Source organism: Hippopotamus amphibius, chromosome 7, assembly GCF_030028045.1.
Source record: "Hippopotamus amphibius kiboko isolate mHipAmp2 chromosome 7, mHipAmp2.hap2, whole genome shotgun sequence".
In the NCBI taxonomy this organism is placed as follows: Eukaryota; Metazoa; Chordata; class Mammalia; order Artiodactyla; family Hippopotamidae; genus Hippopotamus; species Hippopotamus amphibius.
Window position 1 is genome coordinate 72,227,682 of NC_080192.1, and position 18,269 is coordinate 72,245,950.

General features: G+C 40.9%; 1 protein-coding gene across 2 annotated transcripts; it reads left to right on the forward strand.

The window, feature by feature from the left end:
• The first annotated feature begins 1,829 nt into the window (after positions 1-1,829).
• On the forward strand, positions 1,830-11,718 carry IL1A (interleukin 1 alpha). Of its 2 annotated transcripts, none has more exons than XM_057741707.1 (7): positions 1,830-1,899; positions 2,534-2,588; positions 3,683-3,728; positions 5,020-5,242; positions 6,869-7,042; positions 8,358-8,479; positions 10,686-11,718. In XM_057741707.1, the coding sequence occupies exons 2-7, from the start codon at positions 2,542-2,544 to the stop codon at positions 10,881-10,883; spliced, it is 810 nt and encodes a 269-aa protein (XP_057597690.1). In that variant the 5' UTR covers positions 1,830-1,899; positions 2,534-2,541; the 3' UTR covers positions 10,884-11,718. The 2 variants fall into 2 exon arrangements, with proteins under 2 accessions (XP_057597690.1, XP_057597692.1); XM_057741709.1 differs by lacking the exon at positions 1,830-1,899 and adding an exon at positions 1,995-2,223.
• The last annotated feature ends 6,551 nt before the right edge of the window (positions 11,719-18,269 follow it).

Below are 18,269 nucleotides of genomic sequence, written 5' to 3' on the forward strand. Positions count from 1 at the left end.
ATAAGAACTATATTTTCTTCAGTGAACTAAGGTGTTACAATGATGACTCTTCAGGCTCCCAAGTGACAGACGCCATCATTAGCGCTATTACTATTTTTGTTTAGTTGCATCTCCATAGCAGCCCACATTCACGATGTGCTTTGCAATTGTTTCTTAGTAATAGTCCTCACAAGATCTGCAGGAGGCAGAGGGGGTGACGAGGGTGAACATTTCTGTGTTGCCTGAAGGAGAAGTGTAGATGTAGAGAATTAGCTGCCATCACTGTTCACAAAAGGATCCATCCTAAGACACTCAAGCTCGGCCCCAATCTGGTCCTCCATTTACATCGCCTGCATCCAGGATGGCAATTATTTCTGTGGCTCTTATTTATAGCTACTGTAATACCAGGTCTATGACCAGGAGGAACTGAACTGGGCAATAGAATCACAACCAGAGATTTTCCACCTAAGACAGACCTTCATGATCACCTAACCAACCTCATGATTTACAGTTAAACAAGACCAAACAGCATACTTTACTCAACTCACACCAACCACTTTACTCCTAGCTCTTCTGAGCTTTTTTGCTTTTCAGTATCATGTTGCGCTGTGGTATCTTGCCTTCCTCTCTTAACTTGTTATATTCCTTCTCTACCCTCTTTTCCCACCCATTTCCTTTATTTAAAATTCTACAGCTAAACCCCAACCAGGAAACCTGAAACATTTATCTGCTGAGAGTCTGGTGTTCTGCCACCTGCACTGGGCTAGCCTTGGAATACTGAAAAAGTCTTTGATGATAACAGTCAGGCAACACTGAATCAGTGTTGTGTATAAAAGTCCCTGAGTCCCTTCCTTTCTCAATCTCCATTCTTTTTTTTTCTTTTTTTTTTTTTTTTTTTCCTTTTTTTAGTCATGCCACACGGCATGCAGCATCTTAGTTCCCCAACCAGGGATCAAACCCGTGCCCCCACAGTGGAAGCACGGAGTTTTAACAATTGGACCACCAGGAAAGTCCCCCAATCTCCATTCTTGAATCCAGCCACTCACTTCCAGCCTTGCCCATACTCCCCTGAGTCTGCAGCTACCGTCACACAGCTTGGGTTTATCCTAGAGAAGACCAGATTTCTCTTTGGGCGGGTAGAAGCCAACTTCACTATAACATGGCCAGGCGCAGAGTTTTGTCCTTAAGCTCTGTCACTTCTGTCCAAAATGGATTGGCCATATTCAGAGGAATAAAAAGATTGACTTCTATGGTTCACTATCACTTCTCTCTCTTCCACCCTGCCCTAACCGGGAGGTTGTCGCCCCATCCTCAGAGTGATGCACGCTTACTCAAGCAGACCTCCCTCTTCAGAAAAGATGGATCGTCTTCCCTCAAGAGCCACCCCTTAGCTGCCTGTGGGGATTGGGGGGGGGGGGTGGAGGCGGTTTCCAAGTATTCCATCAGTTCATACTCAGCCCTGGGGTGCAGTAAACAAATTAAGCCAAAACACAGACTACAGCTCTTAAGCACCCCTCCAACTCTAATCATCTACAATTCTGCTTTTAGGAGTTCTCCCTCCCTCCCCCACCAAATATTTTTAGAAACTTAACTTTCCTGTTCTTCTTCCCTTTTTCTAAGATTACATGTTTATAATTGTTTAGAGCAAAGCAATAAATAAATGAACCAAGTCAGGAACTCCTGGAATCTCCCCAAACACTCTGATCAAGTATATAATTTGTCATTATTTTGGCCAGTAGAAGGTTGAATGAACTTAAAAAAATACAAAGTAGAATTCTTCCCTGTGAATTCCCCATGGTGCAATCACGGCCACACCCACTCCAGAGCAGACAAAAGGCAAAGAAGCGTGCCTGGGACTGTAGTCTCCACACTGAGAGAGAGAGCCAGTCATTTCATTGTCACTCGCTCGAGTCAGCAAAGGTATTGTCCTTATCACATCTTCAGCTCTTAAGATATTTTTTGTTCTTGTCCTTGGCTGTGATCTCTTAAACTTCCTTCTCTGAAACTAAAGCCTCTTTCTTCCTTTCCGATCCCTCTGGTTTGTTGTGTGAGTTAGAATCACAGTCAGATCTCAGCAAATGATTCTCTCTACTGGTGGGAAATTGAGGGACAGAGGAACTGGTTTCGTATAAGGGCGTTGGAGGGTACAGCCAAACCTTTCCCTGGAGGGACTCTCAACTACCAAAAATTATTAGGAGAAAAGTGTGAATTTCTAATTCTGTCTCTCTCTTGCATCTGTGTAAGGTAAATATCTCATTCTTGTTGGGGTTTTTTATTTCTTATTTTTGTTTTTTCAAGCTTCCATTGAACACCTACCATGTGCAGTGTATTGGGTTGGACATATAAGGGATACCAAGATTCTAAAAGAAGTTTAGGCTAGCAGAGGAGGCAAATACATATGCAAATAATTCAAGGGAGTGAAAAGAAGAATGCTGAGTGTGAGCCAAGTCATTCATTAAGTGTCTTAAGGAGCACAAAGCGGAGGTGGTTCCCCTTGCAGGCATCTGGTTCAGAAGCTGGCGGTGCTGACAGCTACTGGTGTTCTCTGTTGCAGAAGTGAAGATGGCCAAAGTCCCTGACCTCTTTGAAGCCCTGAAGAACTGTTACAGGTAGGAAAGAGATTCTGTCTCTTGTGATTTAATGAGGGGATCAAGGCACAATAGAATCTAGCTAGGATTACCATAACCAGCATGGGGCCAGACTGGCAGAGGCTGTAGAGATGTGTCCTAGCTCTGAAGTCAGGGCAGGTTGAGCGAAGATTCAAGGAAACTAAGCATCCAGCAACGAAACTGAGGTGATATTGGCAGGGAGGCAGCCATTTCAGAAAGGTCACTTTTCAGGTCTGCTGAGACCTAGTGGTTTTCAACATCTGCTTAGACACAGCTTCAGTCGCATTCATGAGCCCTGATACAGTAATGGGTTTTAATGGACTGTGAGCAAGAGAAACCTTTCTCAGGAACACTTCTTGACCTCAGTCTAGAAGAGGAAATGGCTTCACAGCAATTTGAGCATGTGAAACACACACAGTCAATCTCATTCAGACACAGGAGAAGGATAATGAGTGAAAAGTTAAAACTGCAGAACACTTTAAACAAACATGGTGTTCCCATTGCCTGTTAAGATACACTAACACAAACTAGACTACGGAAATGTTGCCTGATATTTTGCAAAGTATAAATTATGAAATCTGTTTTAATGGATACATGAAAGCAAGGTGTACGTGATCCAGATTTAAACGAGGCGCTTCAAAGGGATTTCTTCTCTCTCTCTTTTTTTTTTTTTTGGTGGCACATGGGCTTAGTTGCTCTGTGGCATGTGGGATCTTCCTGGAGCAGGGATCAAACCTATGTCCCCTGCGTTGACAGGTGGATTCTCAACCACTGCACCTAGGAAGCCCTCTTCTCTCTTAAGGAGCTTAAAATTTTTCCCTAAAATTCAATTACAATTCTCCAATTAGTTAGCCAAGTCTCGTTTTCATAGACAGAGCACAGGTCAATTACTAATTCCACATCATCAGGTACAAATTACTGTATGGATATGTATGCATAGAAGTCCTGAATTTTCAAAGTTGATAATAATAGCTGTGTGTGTGTGTGTGTGTGTGTGTGTGTTACCCAAAGCTAATATGTTTATTAAAGTATATTGCCCAGGGACTGTAGTGATATAACAAACAGAATTAAATTCTCATCATCTCATTTAACAGTGAAAATGAAGAAAGCTCCGAAATTGATCATCTCTCTCTGCATCAGGTAAGCAAATGACTGTAATTCTTATGAAATCGCCGTGTGTCCTCTACTAGAATAGCAACAGCTTGAATCTTAGATGCTTTCATTATACCTTCACTCGAAGTCCAGAGACATGCATTTCTTCATTATAATTGAGACCAACTGCCTCTGTGCACTAGCAGTTGGTGGTATCCTTCATGTGCACCAGATTTTCCCAGGGCAGAGCAGAACTAACCTGAAACTCCAAGAATGGAGTCTCCTAGGTCAGCCTTCAATCAGAATGTTGGTAATGCCATCCTGGGAAAGCCCCTTCGGGCCACCTCACCAGGGGACTGTCTCCTTAAGTGATGTGTTTTGGACATCCTCTCTAATACGAGCTCCAGAGATCAGAGATAGCCCTCTAAGAGTAATAGCCCATGGAGCTGAGGTGGAGGAAGCAAGCCAATTGGAAGTAAGAAATCTGCAGCCATTCACACACTGTTATTTTGCTCGGAGACCACAAATAGGTAATATAGGTACTGCTTGGTGTGTCTGCAGTACTGGCTCTAAAAGCTGCATCTAGAGGAGTATTTCTAAAATATTTGAGCACTGTCAAGCAGACCTCCTGAGGGGGGACTGACTGGAAGGCTACCACTCACTAAGATCAGTTGCAGACCTGTTTCATTACAACATCTCATTTTTTTTACTGAAGTATAGTTGATTTACAATATTGTGTTAGTTTCAGGAGTAGAGCATAGTGATACAGTGTTTTTTTTCTGATTATTTTCCATTATAGGTTATTTTAAGTTATTGTGCTATACAGTAAATCCTTGTTGCTTATCTATTTTATATATCTATTAATCCCATATCTCTAATTTGTCCTTACCCCCCACTTTGGTAACCATAAGTTTGTTTTCTGTGTCTGTGAGTCTATTTTTGTTTTGTATATAGATTCATTTGTATTATTTTTTAGAGTCCACATATAAGTGATATCATATAGTATTTGTCTTTCTATGACTTACTTCACTAAGTATAAAAGGTCTTATTTTTGAGTCTGTGGATGGATGACAAAGACCTTCCCAGAGATCACATCCTTTCAGGGAAATCCTGAAAGGAGGGATGGGAGGAAGTGGGTAAAGAGGAGGGAGGCAGAGGAAAGGGAAGGGGGGAAGGAAAGAGGAAAGGAGGAGCAAGGGGAAGGCTAATGAAACACGGGTTACCCAAGACCAAAATGGACATCCTTCTCGCTAAGTCTGTTGAATACAACTCCTACTGTAAAGGAGTCTCATTCTATAGCCATGGGCAGCATTTCAGTTTCCATTTTCCTTCCTCACAGAAGTCCTTCTATGATGCAAGCTATGAGCCACTTCATGAGGATCCCATGGATAAATTTCTGTCTCTGAATACCTCTGAAACCTCCAAGACATCCAGGCTTACCTTCAAGGAGAATGTGGTGATGGTGGCAGCCAATGGAAAGATTCTGAAGAAGAGGAGGTTGAGCTTAAATCAGTTCATCACCGATTATGATCTGGAAGCTATTGCCAATGATACAGAAGAAGGTAAGGGGTCCAAGTGCAATAATATCCTTCTATTTTTAAGCAAATGGGGACAGCAGAGTACAGGGGAAAATAATACCTAGAATCAGAGTAACAAGAGGGCAACCAACCCATTAGTCTGCTACCTATGAGAAAGGAAAGTTAATTTGTATCCTTCCCCAGTGGAAAGAGGGCAGCAGGGGCTTGCGTTTAGCCTATGTGCTCACAGGCTCGCTTCGTGGCGGTATTGTGAAGGGCATGTGACTTTTAGCCTTTCAGCAGAAAGCAGTTTTATACAGCTAGTAAGTAGGTGACCACTTACAAGGTATGCACCTCCACATGGTAATTAGGTCTCCTTGGGCAAGTTCCTCAACCTTTCTGTGCTTTAGTTTCCTCTACTGTAAAATGGAGATAATCAGAGCCCCTAATGGTTGTGAGGATTAAATAAGTCAATACTGGCAAGATTCTGGACTAAAATAACACCTGGCACATAGAAAATACCTAAAATAAAAGGTTAGCTACTATTGTTAGTATTAGTAAGAATATCATTCCTACCACTACTTTTGTTAATACTACAACACTGCTAACTTCTTAGTGGCTGCATGCTCTCTCACCTTCCCAACAAACAGCCCTACCTTCTTGTTTTACATACAAGGAAACTAAGCACAGTGAGATAGGGATCTGCCCAAATCTCACAGTGTGTAAGTGTGCGTAAGTGGTAAAGCATCAAACCAAATCAGGTCTATCTGACTGTGGGAGTCACACGATTTTTCTCCTGTGCCTTTACTGTATAAGCCTCTACATAAAATGTAAACCTCATATTTTTAAAGTAGCAGCTAAACATTAATACATGTTCACCTAGAAAACTGGAAAATACAAGAAAATACAAGAATGAAAATCGAAGCCGCTCACCTTACCCCTCAGAGTTTACCCCTGCCAGCCCTATGTTACATTCCTTAAAGTCCTGTCTATGTGCGTAAACCCACAGGAACAAACATGTTGACCAGTATTAGGCTGAATTACGCACAGTTTCACATTCAGCTGTATTCACTGACCAGTACATAAAAGATATTTTAGAGCTCCCGTTTTTTACCATTATAAGTAATCTGACAATGAATAGACATATCAATAAATCTTCATCTCTATCATCTTTTATTTCCTTAGAATAAAAAATGCCTGGAAGTAGAATTATTTAGAGCCGTGAGGATTTGTGAGGCAATTGATACACATACCACCGTTCAGAAAGGTGGTAGATAGGAAAAACAAAACAAAAACAATTTTTTTTCAAAAAATAAAAAGAAAGGTGGCAGACATTTAGACCTGCATGCAGTGACACATAAAATTCTTAGTGCATTCATTTTTTTCTCGGAGTGCATTCATTTGAAAATGTAGGTGGGGAGTACGGGGAGTCTTCCTGGTTTACTTACAAACCTCCAAACAACCAAAAAAGTTATACAAGTAATCTCTTTGAAAAAAAAAAAACTATTCTCTGAAGAATCAAAGTTTAAAAAGAAGGGGTGATTTCACTTCTCTCTCAGTTTCCTCACCTAGACTGGGATGTTCTTCATGTCCCTTTAGTAGCTTGTATTAGAGCAGGTACATCTATGTTTGTACTTGGACATTAATCTGAGCTCGTGATAACGGTTTTAGAAATCATCAAGCCCAGATCAGTGCATTACAGCTTCCAGAGCAACGTGAAATACAACTTTATGAGGGTCATCAACCACCAGTGCATCCTGAATGACGCCCTCAATCAAAGTATAATTCGAGATCCGTCGGGTCGATACCTCATGGCAGCTGCATTAAATAATCTGGATGATGCAGGTAAATGGACAATTCTGTCACCTCCCCTCCCTTTTTTTAAATTTCTGTATTTCTTTTAAGCTTTTTGCTTTTAAAGAATAAACCTCTCTGATTCCTGGCTTTGCACGATTCATCTAGTATAGGATGAAGCACATCACCCCCGGTAAAAATTCTGGGCAAGGACAGAAACTTCAGCCAAATCTGGAATCTTTAACAAGAAAGAAGTGTCCTAGCTTTGAAAACTCTAAGTGCAGTATAAAGCTTTCTGCGGTACTCTCTCTTTTGGTAGGAGGGCTATCCTCTGAGATAGCCTTATCCTTGATTTTAAAGGAAACTGAGCCTCAGAAATATTCAGTGAGTTACCCAGATTTACTCAGACGCCAATGAGGAGCCTGCTGATTAAACTTCCAAATAACACCAAACTAGGAGGAATCATTATCTTTGATAACATAATTGTGAAGCAAAGCAGCCAATAAGCTGCAAATATGCTCTGCAGAATGAAATTTAGGATCCAAGAAATTTTGTCACACTGATCCAGTTTCTGTGGTGTACATATTTCAGCTTAAGGACATGTCACCAGTAAACAAACTTATTTTCAGAGATCCAAAGAGGCTACTCTGTGATAAACAGGCGGGGTTCTTTCTGATTGGATATATTTCAGCTAACATGCTTCCCACTCTAAGACAGATTGTTTTGTGCTCTAATTTCCTACTTAATATTATTTCAGACAATTTTCCCACATATTGACAGAGTTTGTATTTGCCATTTTTAATGGCACGAGAATATTCAATCATATTGCTATGCTGGTGCTTTGGGTTTGCTCTAAATAACTCAGCTGCAGATGTCTTTATATTAATTATTTCTTTCCCTGTGAGGTTATTTTTGGAGCTAGGCATAAATGATTTTACAGCTCTTATTAAGCATTGTTCTCTAAGGAAAACAGAACTAATTCTCACTATCCTTAGCAACATATGAGTGTACCAGCTTCCCTAAACCCCTCCGTTTTACTCATGACTTCACAAATTCCAGGGTCTTATCCCACTAATATAATTGTAAGAGATTCCATAAATATGCAGCCCCCAAGCACTCATTCAACATAGAAAATTCTAAAGCCATTAACCAAGTATTTACCTGTCTAGAAAATATAGCAGACATTGTGAGAGATACAAAGATGTATAAATCCCATTCCTGAGCTTCAGGTACTTACACCATAGTTGCGGACAGAACTACACACACACACACACACACACACACACACACACAACATCTTCATAAACACTTGATTTTGTACAAATACAATGAATTTACTTTCTTTTTTGGCTTTTCTCTTTGCCAGTGAAATTTGACGTGGGTGCTTACACATCAGAAGAGGATTCTCAACTTCCTGTGACACTAAGAATCTCCAAAACTCGACTGTTTGTGAGTGCTCAAAATGAAGACGAACCTGTATTGCTAAAGGTCAGTGCTCCAACTTACTCTCAGTGGCCAACTTACCTTCATTTACAGCCCATGCATTTGTAGATGATCCCAAGAGATGGCACAATCCTCTTCTCTTCCTACCACAGTCCCACTTGCCCACCTGTCTTCCCATCCTATTTCTTACCCACTATCCCCAGAGGCAATTCTAGGGAGGACCTGTGAGAGAGCAACACAGAGGTGGCAAAATTACATAAAAGGCAAATTGCCTTCTTCTTCTTTCTCTTTTCCCTTCCTGATCCTATTCACCTCCTATCCCTGGGCATCCATAGATTCCATCCCTCGTTCAGCTTTACTGACATCTACTATCTGACCTACGCGACAGTAGGCATTAGGACAAGGGGGCCTGCCTCCAAGAGTGTCAAGTACACCACTGAGATCAGAGAGGATTAATCACCTGCCAACAGGTACAAAGCAAAAGCTGGGAGCCAAGTCTCAAACCCTCGCCTTCTGATTGCAGTGCCTCTCTGTCTCCTCATTGGTGCCAGTTTTATCTCTCATCCCAGCCTCATCTCCACTACCACCTTCTCCTCCAAACATACAGACACACACACATGGCCACTGTAGCCAAATGTTTTCTCCACTGATTAGTAGGTGACTCTTATTCAGTAAATGTATAATCCAACCCCCACTCCCACCCCAACTAAGATGTTTGTGGATCCATGTGTTTCTCTTCCTGGATGGAGTGAGATGAAAATGATGTCTACAAGAGTAGGGCCATAGCTTCGTTCGTGAATTCATTCAACAAACGTTGTTTATTGAGAGCCTTCTATTTTTCAAGCGGACTGTCAACAGCTCTGTAGACAGTGGTGAGCCAAAGCCTTATAGCACTCAGACTTCTGAGGGACACAGACAATAGATAAGCCAAACAACCAGCAAAAAGTGCAAGTTGCTATAAAGCAATAAACAGGGTGCTGAGATAGAGAAAATGAAAGGATGCTCTTTACACAGAGCTCCCTGTGAGATGAGAGCTGCTGATAGGAGGGAGTATGCCATCGAGTGGGTGGTGTGGCAGGCTTTCCAAACAGAGGGATCTGAGTGCTCTCAGCCCTAGAGCTTCAAGAGTTTACAGGCCAGCTTCAGAGATCAGAAGGGACATCAAGGAGCTGGGGCACCCTGAAAAAGAGGAAAGGACTTCAAACAGAGAAATGTCCTGACTTTGCTTATATTTCCTAACTCAGAGAATAGATCAGAAAGGAGGCAATAGAGAGAGTCTGATTAGGATGTTATACTAACAGTTGGGGTGGGTGGGGGGCAGTTGTGACACAGGTGGAAAGAAGGAGACAGAATCCAGTTATATTTTGGAGATAGAACCAACAGAAGGAAGAGGGTAAACTCCATTTACTGAGATGAGGAAAACTGAGGGAGAAATAGGTTTGAGAAATAAAATCCTTGTTGACATTGAAAACCCCAAGGAAACCAGAAAAGGATATTTAGTTCTCTTAGATTAAAAGAATAGAGAAGAAGCATCTCAAGTTAGAATTTGGATTTTGTTTTTTCAAACAAAAGTTTTTCCAAACAAAAAAGTACTGTTAGATTTTCTTCATACTCATAAGAGGAGTGTGGTCTAAAGAGATCACAATTGTCAAAAAAAAATTGTATTGAAAGCATTCAGTTGCTGATATGCCTGGGAAGTTGTGTGTGTGTGTCTGTGAGTGTGTGCACGCACGCACACACATGCTGGGTTGTTTTTTTTACCTTCAATTGTTGACTTAAATACAGAGATAAACATGTCTAAATTCTAAATTATTTTCCCCAAGTATGTTTTGCACATTTAGAAGTCAAAAGGTTTCCAGGTCTTAGAGTCCCTAGTGCTCAGATTTGATGCAAAATGCTTTATGCCCGTGTTGGAGGCAGGACAAGAACAAAGTTTCACCCTACCTGCCAAGACACGCCAAGACACGCCAAGACACTAGTGTCTTTGTCATTCTTCATGATGAAATTGGATTTCTCTCCAGTTAACTAAGGGAATCAATTATTATGAATAGATGGGGCCATACATCTAATAGGCATGTAATAAATGCTTTCTGAATGAACAAATGAATGAAGGACCTATATCATCATGTTACATAGTCATAGTCCTAAAGTGCTGTGTTTCTCACGAAGGCCAAATGCCAAGGGATTGAGTGTCAGTTCTTTTTTCAGCATCTACCTGTTCTCCAACAGATCTTTGTTCTCCTTATCCTAGGAGTTGCCTGAGACACCCAAAACCATCAAAGATGAGACCAATCTCCTCTTCTTCTGGGAGAATCATGGCAGTATGGACTACTTCAAATCGGTTTCCCATCCAATGTTGTATATTGCCACTAAGCAAGACAAACTGGTGCACCTGGCAAGGGGGCTGCCCTCTACAACTGACTTTCAGATATTGGAAAACCAGCCTTGACTGTGGCGTCTACTTACTTGTGAAGTGTTGACAATCCGTATGTACCATGTACATGAAGGAGTCAAATTCCTTCACTCTTAGTCACTCGCTGAGCATGTGCTGAGCCTTCGTAATTCTAAATGAATGTTTACTCTCTTTGTAAGAGAGGATGCAAAGTCTAGTAGAACCAACATTAACATGTAATGTTGCTTGTTATTTAAAGAACACCCTATACTTTGCAAACTACCAATCATTTTAATTACTATTCTGCATAACTATCTTGGGAGGGCTGGGGCTACTGACTGTGGCTACCAAAAAGGCTGTACCCATATTACAGATGGGTTAACTAAGGCAAAAGAATACTAAGAAATACCCACAATAGCAATTGGAATGAGAAGCCATGGACTCAGGGTTCCATTCCAGCCGCTTAGCTTCTGCTTTGAAGTTGCTGATGGACCCTTTATCAAATCCTGTAAGTTTCTGGGACCTCAGTTTGATCATCTTCAAAATGGAGGGAATGATGGCTATATCCTTCCTACCTCAACAGTATTTTATGCCAATCCATGAGCTCGTTTTAGTAATATACTTCTTGAAGCTAAGCCTCAAGAAAGCAAAGCATGCAATGTTATTTTAAGTTATTATTTATTATACATATATATTTATAAATATTATTTCTAAGATAATTGTAACATATTATTATATTTATGGTAATTCTTTGCAATCTCTGAGTATGACTGGGTATCTTCAACAATAGTAGACAGTATTTTCCAGGCTGAGTGTGTCTGAGGTACTAGACACTTTGGTCCAAGTTGTGCTTTTTCCATTGTTGTGAAGCTCTGTATTCTAGTACCTGAGAGTCCTGTAATTATGATAATAAATTTATATTAATTACCTTGTTTGTTTGAGCTGATAATTGGCCAAAATCTTTCACTCCTCTGCCTTTAAACTTGCTTTGACATTCTTGTGTCATTCAATTTCATCTGCTCTCAGATCCCACCAGCTAATATGTGATGAACTCAACTTTGGCAACCACAGAGTGTAGCACTGATATATATACACCATCATGTGTAAAATAGATAGCTAGTGGGAAGCTGCTGTATAGCACAGGGAGCTCAGCTCAGTGATTTGTGATGACCTAGAGGGATGGGATGGAGATGGTGGGAGGGAGGCTGATTCACTTTGTTGTACCATAGAAACTAACACAACATTGGAAAGCAATTATAATCCAATAAAGGTGTAAAAAAGAAAAAAAGAAAAAAACAAACCCAAAAAACAAAAAAATATGAAAGCAGGAAAGGAAATGTTTATAGATCAGCAATATGTAATTTAAAGTAGACGTAACTAAATTTATGAATTAAATATGTTAAGTAGACATTTCACTATTTTATCAATACGCTTAAAAGTTGACATTCAAGTTGAGTAAACATACTTTATCTTTTTATTGGAAAATGGGGGATCACCTAAACCAGCTAATAAAGGAGGTGATGTCTAAATAAGTAAATAAAAAAATAAACTTTCTTTTCTGGAACATAAGCAATGTTCCATCCAGGTTCTAAAAGTTGTGATCCAATCGTAGTGTTACCTTACTATCAACAATGAGGATCAATACATTATTATCAATCATAATTGAATGAAATTTAGAAAAAAAGTAAATCTGGCCCATACTTACGTGTTGTCTCAATCATTATTTTACTGCATGGTAATTAGGAACAGATAATAAAAGTAAATAACTGTAAGTATTTTGTATTTGTAAAGTGTTACTTTACAAAACCATACCAAGGTTTTATGGTTTTTCTCTCCCCTTTGTTAGCTTGCAGTGTGCATAAAAGTCATAGGAATGATAATATTCCCAGAGTCATTTAAAGCTTATATCACAGACTTACAACACATGTGTTCATATGTCCATACAAACTCACATATTCAGAGCCACATTAAAGACTAATGGATCCTTTTGGGAAGCATAAATGTAAAGTATGTTGAGTTGGAAAAAGTTGAAATCAAGAGAACTTGGAATTAGATGTAGGAAATAGTGGGGAAGGAGTAGTCCAAGGTGACTCTCAGTTTCCTGCTAGTGGAGAGTGGGTGAGTGGGGGTGTCTTAATCTGTATTTTTGGTGGAAATATGGAGTTCTAAGTTCCAGGATGAAATATAATGAGTACCATTTTAGACATGTAATTTGAGCTACTGGCAGGACACCCAGGTGCAGATGTACAATGGGCAGATGATGATGTGTCTGGAACTCAAGAGAAGTTAGAACTAGATACAGATTTGGAAGACATCAGCAGGGTTTTAGTATGTAAAATCCTAAAAGTGACATCAGAGAGAGAAGAGAAGAATATGATGAACACTGTTGGTTGTCCACCTAATCACCATCTCCCCATCTTTCTTACTGACGGAACCCTGACTTCATTCAGAAGGAAATGTGTCTTGAATTGGCTTAGACTCAAAGAATGAGTCCAAGTGATCTAAGCCAATCATTCTGTCCTCGCATGGCTAAGTCATGTTGAGTTAGTCCTGTCTAATAAGTCCATCGGCCTCTGGAAAAGATTTTCTACTCTGATAAAAGATAAGAGCCATGTAGAGGAAAGTCTTTTCTTTCTTCCTTCCTTCCTGCATGAGATATGTTCTATGAGGATGTGGACCTTGGAACAGCGCTAACCAACTTGCACTCGGGAAGACACAGCCACATGCTGAGGATGGCAGAATGGAAGGAGAAAAAGAAATCAGCATCTCTGATAACACTGTTGCACTAAGAACCTCCTGCCAGACTTCAATACCACAAGAAACATTATTATGGTTTTAAATCATTTATATATGGTTTGCTATTATAGCCAAACGCAGCCTAACTGAGCACCACAGAATACAAACACAGACACAGATACAGAGCACTGCAGAAAAACAGAGAGAAAAGGGAAAAAAAAAATCTGTTCTCGTGTTTGTTTCACCCTGTTCTTTCTAGTTGCCATTACTTTCCTAGGGTTTCTGTGCCCCAAGTCTGGCTAGGGTAAGACTAGGTATCTTAATATTTTAAGAAATAGAGAAATACACAACATTGAGCAAGCCATACCAATTCAAGAAATCTTTAAAAAGCATAATAGCTGCTCAGTCTTCAATAATGAAATATTGACTCATTCTAGAAATGGCCTCAAATATTATTCTAACAGCATCAGCTATGCATATTCTCTACTCCCTACTCCCCAGCTGCCTCAATAGTGAGAAGCTCACCATGATGAGCTTCAACGATCCTAGCACGGAACTTCTTGAAGTCTATTTCCTTAATACGGTCTTATACATCAGTTTCCATATTGATGAGAGTAGAGACACATCACCTTTATACCTACACTTGAACTTTTGGGGGATGATGGAAATAGTTGGGATAACAATAATTACTGAGGTGTGTGTAAAATATGCTTGGGTATCTACACTTATTCCTTGATTGTGTCGTGGTTTCATGACCATATACGTTTGTCAAAATTGTCCTCTTGAGTCTTGGCCAATGTTGGCTTGTCAACATCTCTCATAAAACTTGTTACCCAGAATTGAGTATGCTATTGAAGATACAGCCAACACAGCACAACTTAGAGTGGGACCTTGTCCTTCCTATTTTAGACACCATGCTGTTTTTAGAAAGTGACATTAGCTTTTTGAAAGCAAGTGACATTGTTGAGAATTCATATAGTGTTCGTAGGCAGCTAAGACCTATAGGTTCTCATCCTAAATTCAAAACTTTAAATATATCCCTGTTCAATTTTTTTAAATAATCTTTTTTAAAAACTTTTTATTTGATTTTATTATTATTATTATTATTATTAGCTGCATTGGGTCTTCATTGCTGGGCATGGGCTTTCTCTAGTTGTGGTGAGTGGGGGCTACTCTTCATTGTGGTGAGCAGGGTTCTCATTGCGGTGGCTTCTCTTGATGTGGCGCACGGGCTCTAAGCACATGGGCTTCAATAGTTGTGGCACGTGGGCTCCCGTAGTTGTGGCTCACGGGCTCTAGAGCTCAGGCTCAGTAGTTGTGGCACACAGGCTTAATTGCTCTGAGGCATGTGGGATCTTCCCAGACCAGGGCTTGAACCCATGTCCCCTGCATTGGCAGGCAGATTCTTTTTTTTTTTTTAAGAAATTTTATTGAGATACAATTGACATACAATAAACTGCATATATTTAAAGTGTACACTTTGATTTTTTTTCTTATTAGTAATGTATATAGGGCGATCCCAATTTCCCAATTCATTCCCCCTCAACCTCCCCCCCCCCAGCCCTACCCCCACTTTCCCCACTTGGTGTCTATATGTTTGTTCTCTACATCTGTGTCTCTATTTCTGTGGCAGGTGGATTCTTAACCACTACGCCACCAGGAAAGTCCTATCCCTGTTCAATTTTAATCTTCATTTGGCCCCAGATCTTTTCAGATTGTTCTAGATTCTGATTTTTTTTTTTAATACACTGACTTTTCCTCTTAGTTTTGCGACATCTGTAATTTGGTGAGCATATTTTCATTTTATTCATAGTATAAAAAAAGAGTTACAAACATTTTTGCAGAGTGCCTGAACTACAGTGACCAAGGGGAGAGTAGTACAAGCTGAAGCTGAAGAAGTCGGCAAAGGCTAGGCCCTGCAGGAGTTGTAGGACTTTAGCCTGAGAGCAATGGGAACCCATTCAAGCCACAAGGAGAGCTACGGTGGATACTTTGCTTGATGAGTTGAGAACTGTTAAACCTACTTAGCTTTTTTTCCATATTTTGTGTCCTACAAAATAGTCCTTCAAATATCCAAAGAATGTAGAAGAGGGTGCAGAGTCAGCCCATGTTACTCCAGAGAGAACAAGGACCAATGAGCAAGAGGCTTATTTGAGCTCTTTTTTTTTTTTTTTATTTTCATAATAATCAGGGTTCTCGGAAAACAGGACAGGTGAAGCAGCTCTCTGACACAGGCAGTATTCCTGCAAAGATGCAATGCTTACATGGGATCTGCAGAATACTCTAGCACTGGGTGGGAGATCAGGCAAGATGACTTCTCCATCTGCAACCCATTCAATCACTAAGGTTCTATAAAGACCGAGAAAACTCCCCTCACTTTTCTGAAACTGTACATGAGCCCCTTTTTTACTCATTAACCAAAAATGTTCTTGCCCAGCTGCTAGATTCAACCATTAGGAAAGGATTCATGGTCCTAGACAAAGAGTCCAAGTTTTTCACTTAAATAATTATCAGTTGTCCTATTTTAAACATATTTGTATATTACTTTTTTTTTTTTTTGGCTGTGTTGGGTCTTTGTTGCTGCCCATAGTCTTTCTCTAGTTGTGGCAAGCGGGGGCTACTCTTTGTTGCAGTGCGTGGGCTTCTCACTGCACTGCCTTCTCTTGTTGCAGAGCATGGGCACTAGGCACAAGGACTCCAGTAGTTGTGGTGCCGGGGCTTAGTTGCTCCGTGGCATGTGGTATCTTCCTGGGCCAGCAGTCAAACCCATGTCTCCAGCATTGGCAGGCAGATTCTTAACCACTGCTCCACCAGGGAAGTGAAATATTTGTATACTACTAACGTAAATGTTAAAAATACATAAATCCAGAAACCCCAGCATGGCTCCCTCCTGAACACCCTATTTGGAAACATAGAAAAGAACTACTCCAATGGTTTCATGCCCTGCTGAGCGCCCAATTCGTGAAGCAAACCTGGCAAAAATGGGCGCAGACACAGCTCCACCTCTCTACCACCACCTCTTTGGCACCTAGGAAAGCAGAACCCTAACACACAGAGTGCCAAAAGCATTTCTGAAACCTCTTCATGAAACTGGGGAATAGCCAAAATGGGGAAATTTCTGAAAGGCAAAGTTTTAGGACAGAAATAAAAGGAATGAGGTGTGTCTAGGGACTCAGGAGGACTGGACCTACCCCCATGATCCCTTCCTTGGTTAGGCATACACCCAGCTGATAAGATCTAATCAAAAATATACATTAAAAAGGCCATCCTGAAAACAGTATGGCAGTTCCTCAAAACGTTAAGAATTGAGTTACCTTATAATCCAATAATACCACTTCTAGGTGCATACCCAAAGAATTGAAAGCAGAGACTCAAACAGGTAATTGTACACTCATGTTCAAAGCAACATTATTCACCAAAGCCAAAAGGTAGAAGTAACCCAAATGTCCCCAACAGATGAATGCATGAATAAGATGTAGGATATACACACAATGGAATATTATTCAGCCTTAGAAAGGAAGGAAATTCTGTCTACACTACAACATGATGACCTTTGAGGACTTAATGCTAAGTGAAATAAGTCAGTCACAAATTATTAAGTATGATTTCACTTAAATGAGGTTCCTGGCATAGACAAAATCATAGAAAGCAGAATGGTAGTTGCCAGGGCCCCAGGGAGGTGGAGGGGTGGGGGGGGGGGGCGGTGGGAGAGAGGAGAAGGCAACAGGCAGTCAGTGTTTAATGGGTATAGAGTTTCTGTTTAGGAGAATGAGAAAGCTCAGGAGACAGATACTGGTGTTGACCTGAAATAGACTGCCAGATAGTTGCCTAGCAGAGATGGGTTTATTCAGGATCAGCAGAGAATTGCAATTGGGATCTACAACCATTGCGAGCCCCATTCAAGTCAATGGAAGGAAAATGCTTTTACAGAGAGGGAAAAGGGAGTTAGGAGAGCTGTAATAAACAGAGTCCCTGGCTTTTCATTGGTGAGTCCTTGCCAGGAAAGAGGAGTCTTTCTTCTTATTGGGCTTACCTTGGTCGTAGGACATGTGAACTCTCCCTTCTGATCTTCCTACTTTATTTGAGGTTCCCATTTAATTTTTTACAGTGGTGATGAAAGTACCATTAGTGGTGAGCATTGTAAATGTACTTAATGACATTGAACTGTACACTTAAAATGGCTTAAATGGTAAAGTTTGTTTTGTTTATCTCACCACAATGAAAAACAAAAAAGGAGCCACCCTGCAGTACTAGAACCTAAGACCCTTCAGCTTCGGAGACCCATAACAAGTAGAGATGTATACTCGTGAGGAGCTGCCAAATTCATCATTTTGGTTTCATCTTATTTTTATTTGAACCTTAGGATCTAAGGGGGCTGGAGAGGCTTTGTCTATGGAGCCCGGGTGCTCCCCATCGCCCATCCCCGCCGCCTTCAGCGTAACTTACAGCACAACAGCCCGGAAACCGCATCCTTAATACGGGGGCTCCGCCTCCCGCCCAACCAGCAACTCTCAATGCCAACGGCTCACTCGCCGTACGTTTTTCCAATCAAATGGCCCCAGGATGTGGCTTGAAGGACAGAGCCAACCGCAACGCACCTACTTTCTTTTGTCCCGCCCTCCCCTGCTTCCTACTGGCGAGTTTCAAACCCACGGGAGCCAATGAGAGCGGGCGCCCGCGAGAAGCGCCGGCCTTGATCCTAGCGCA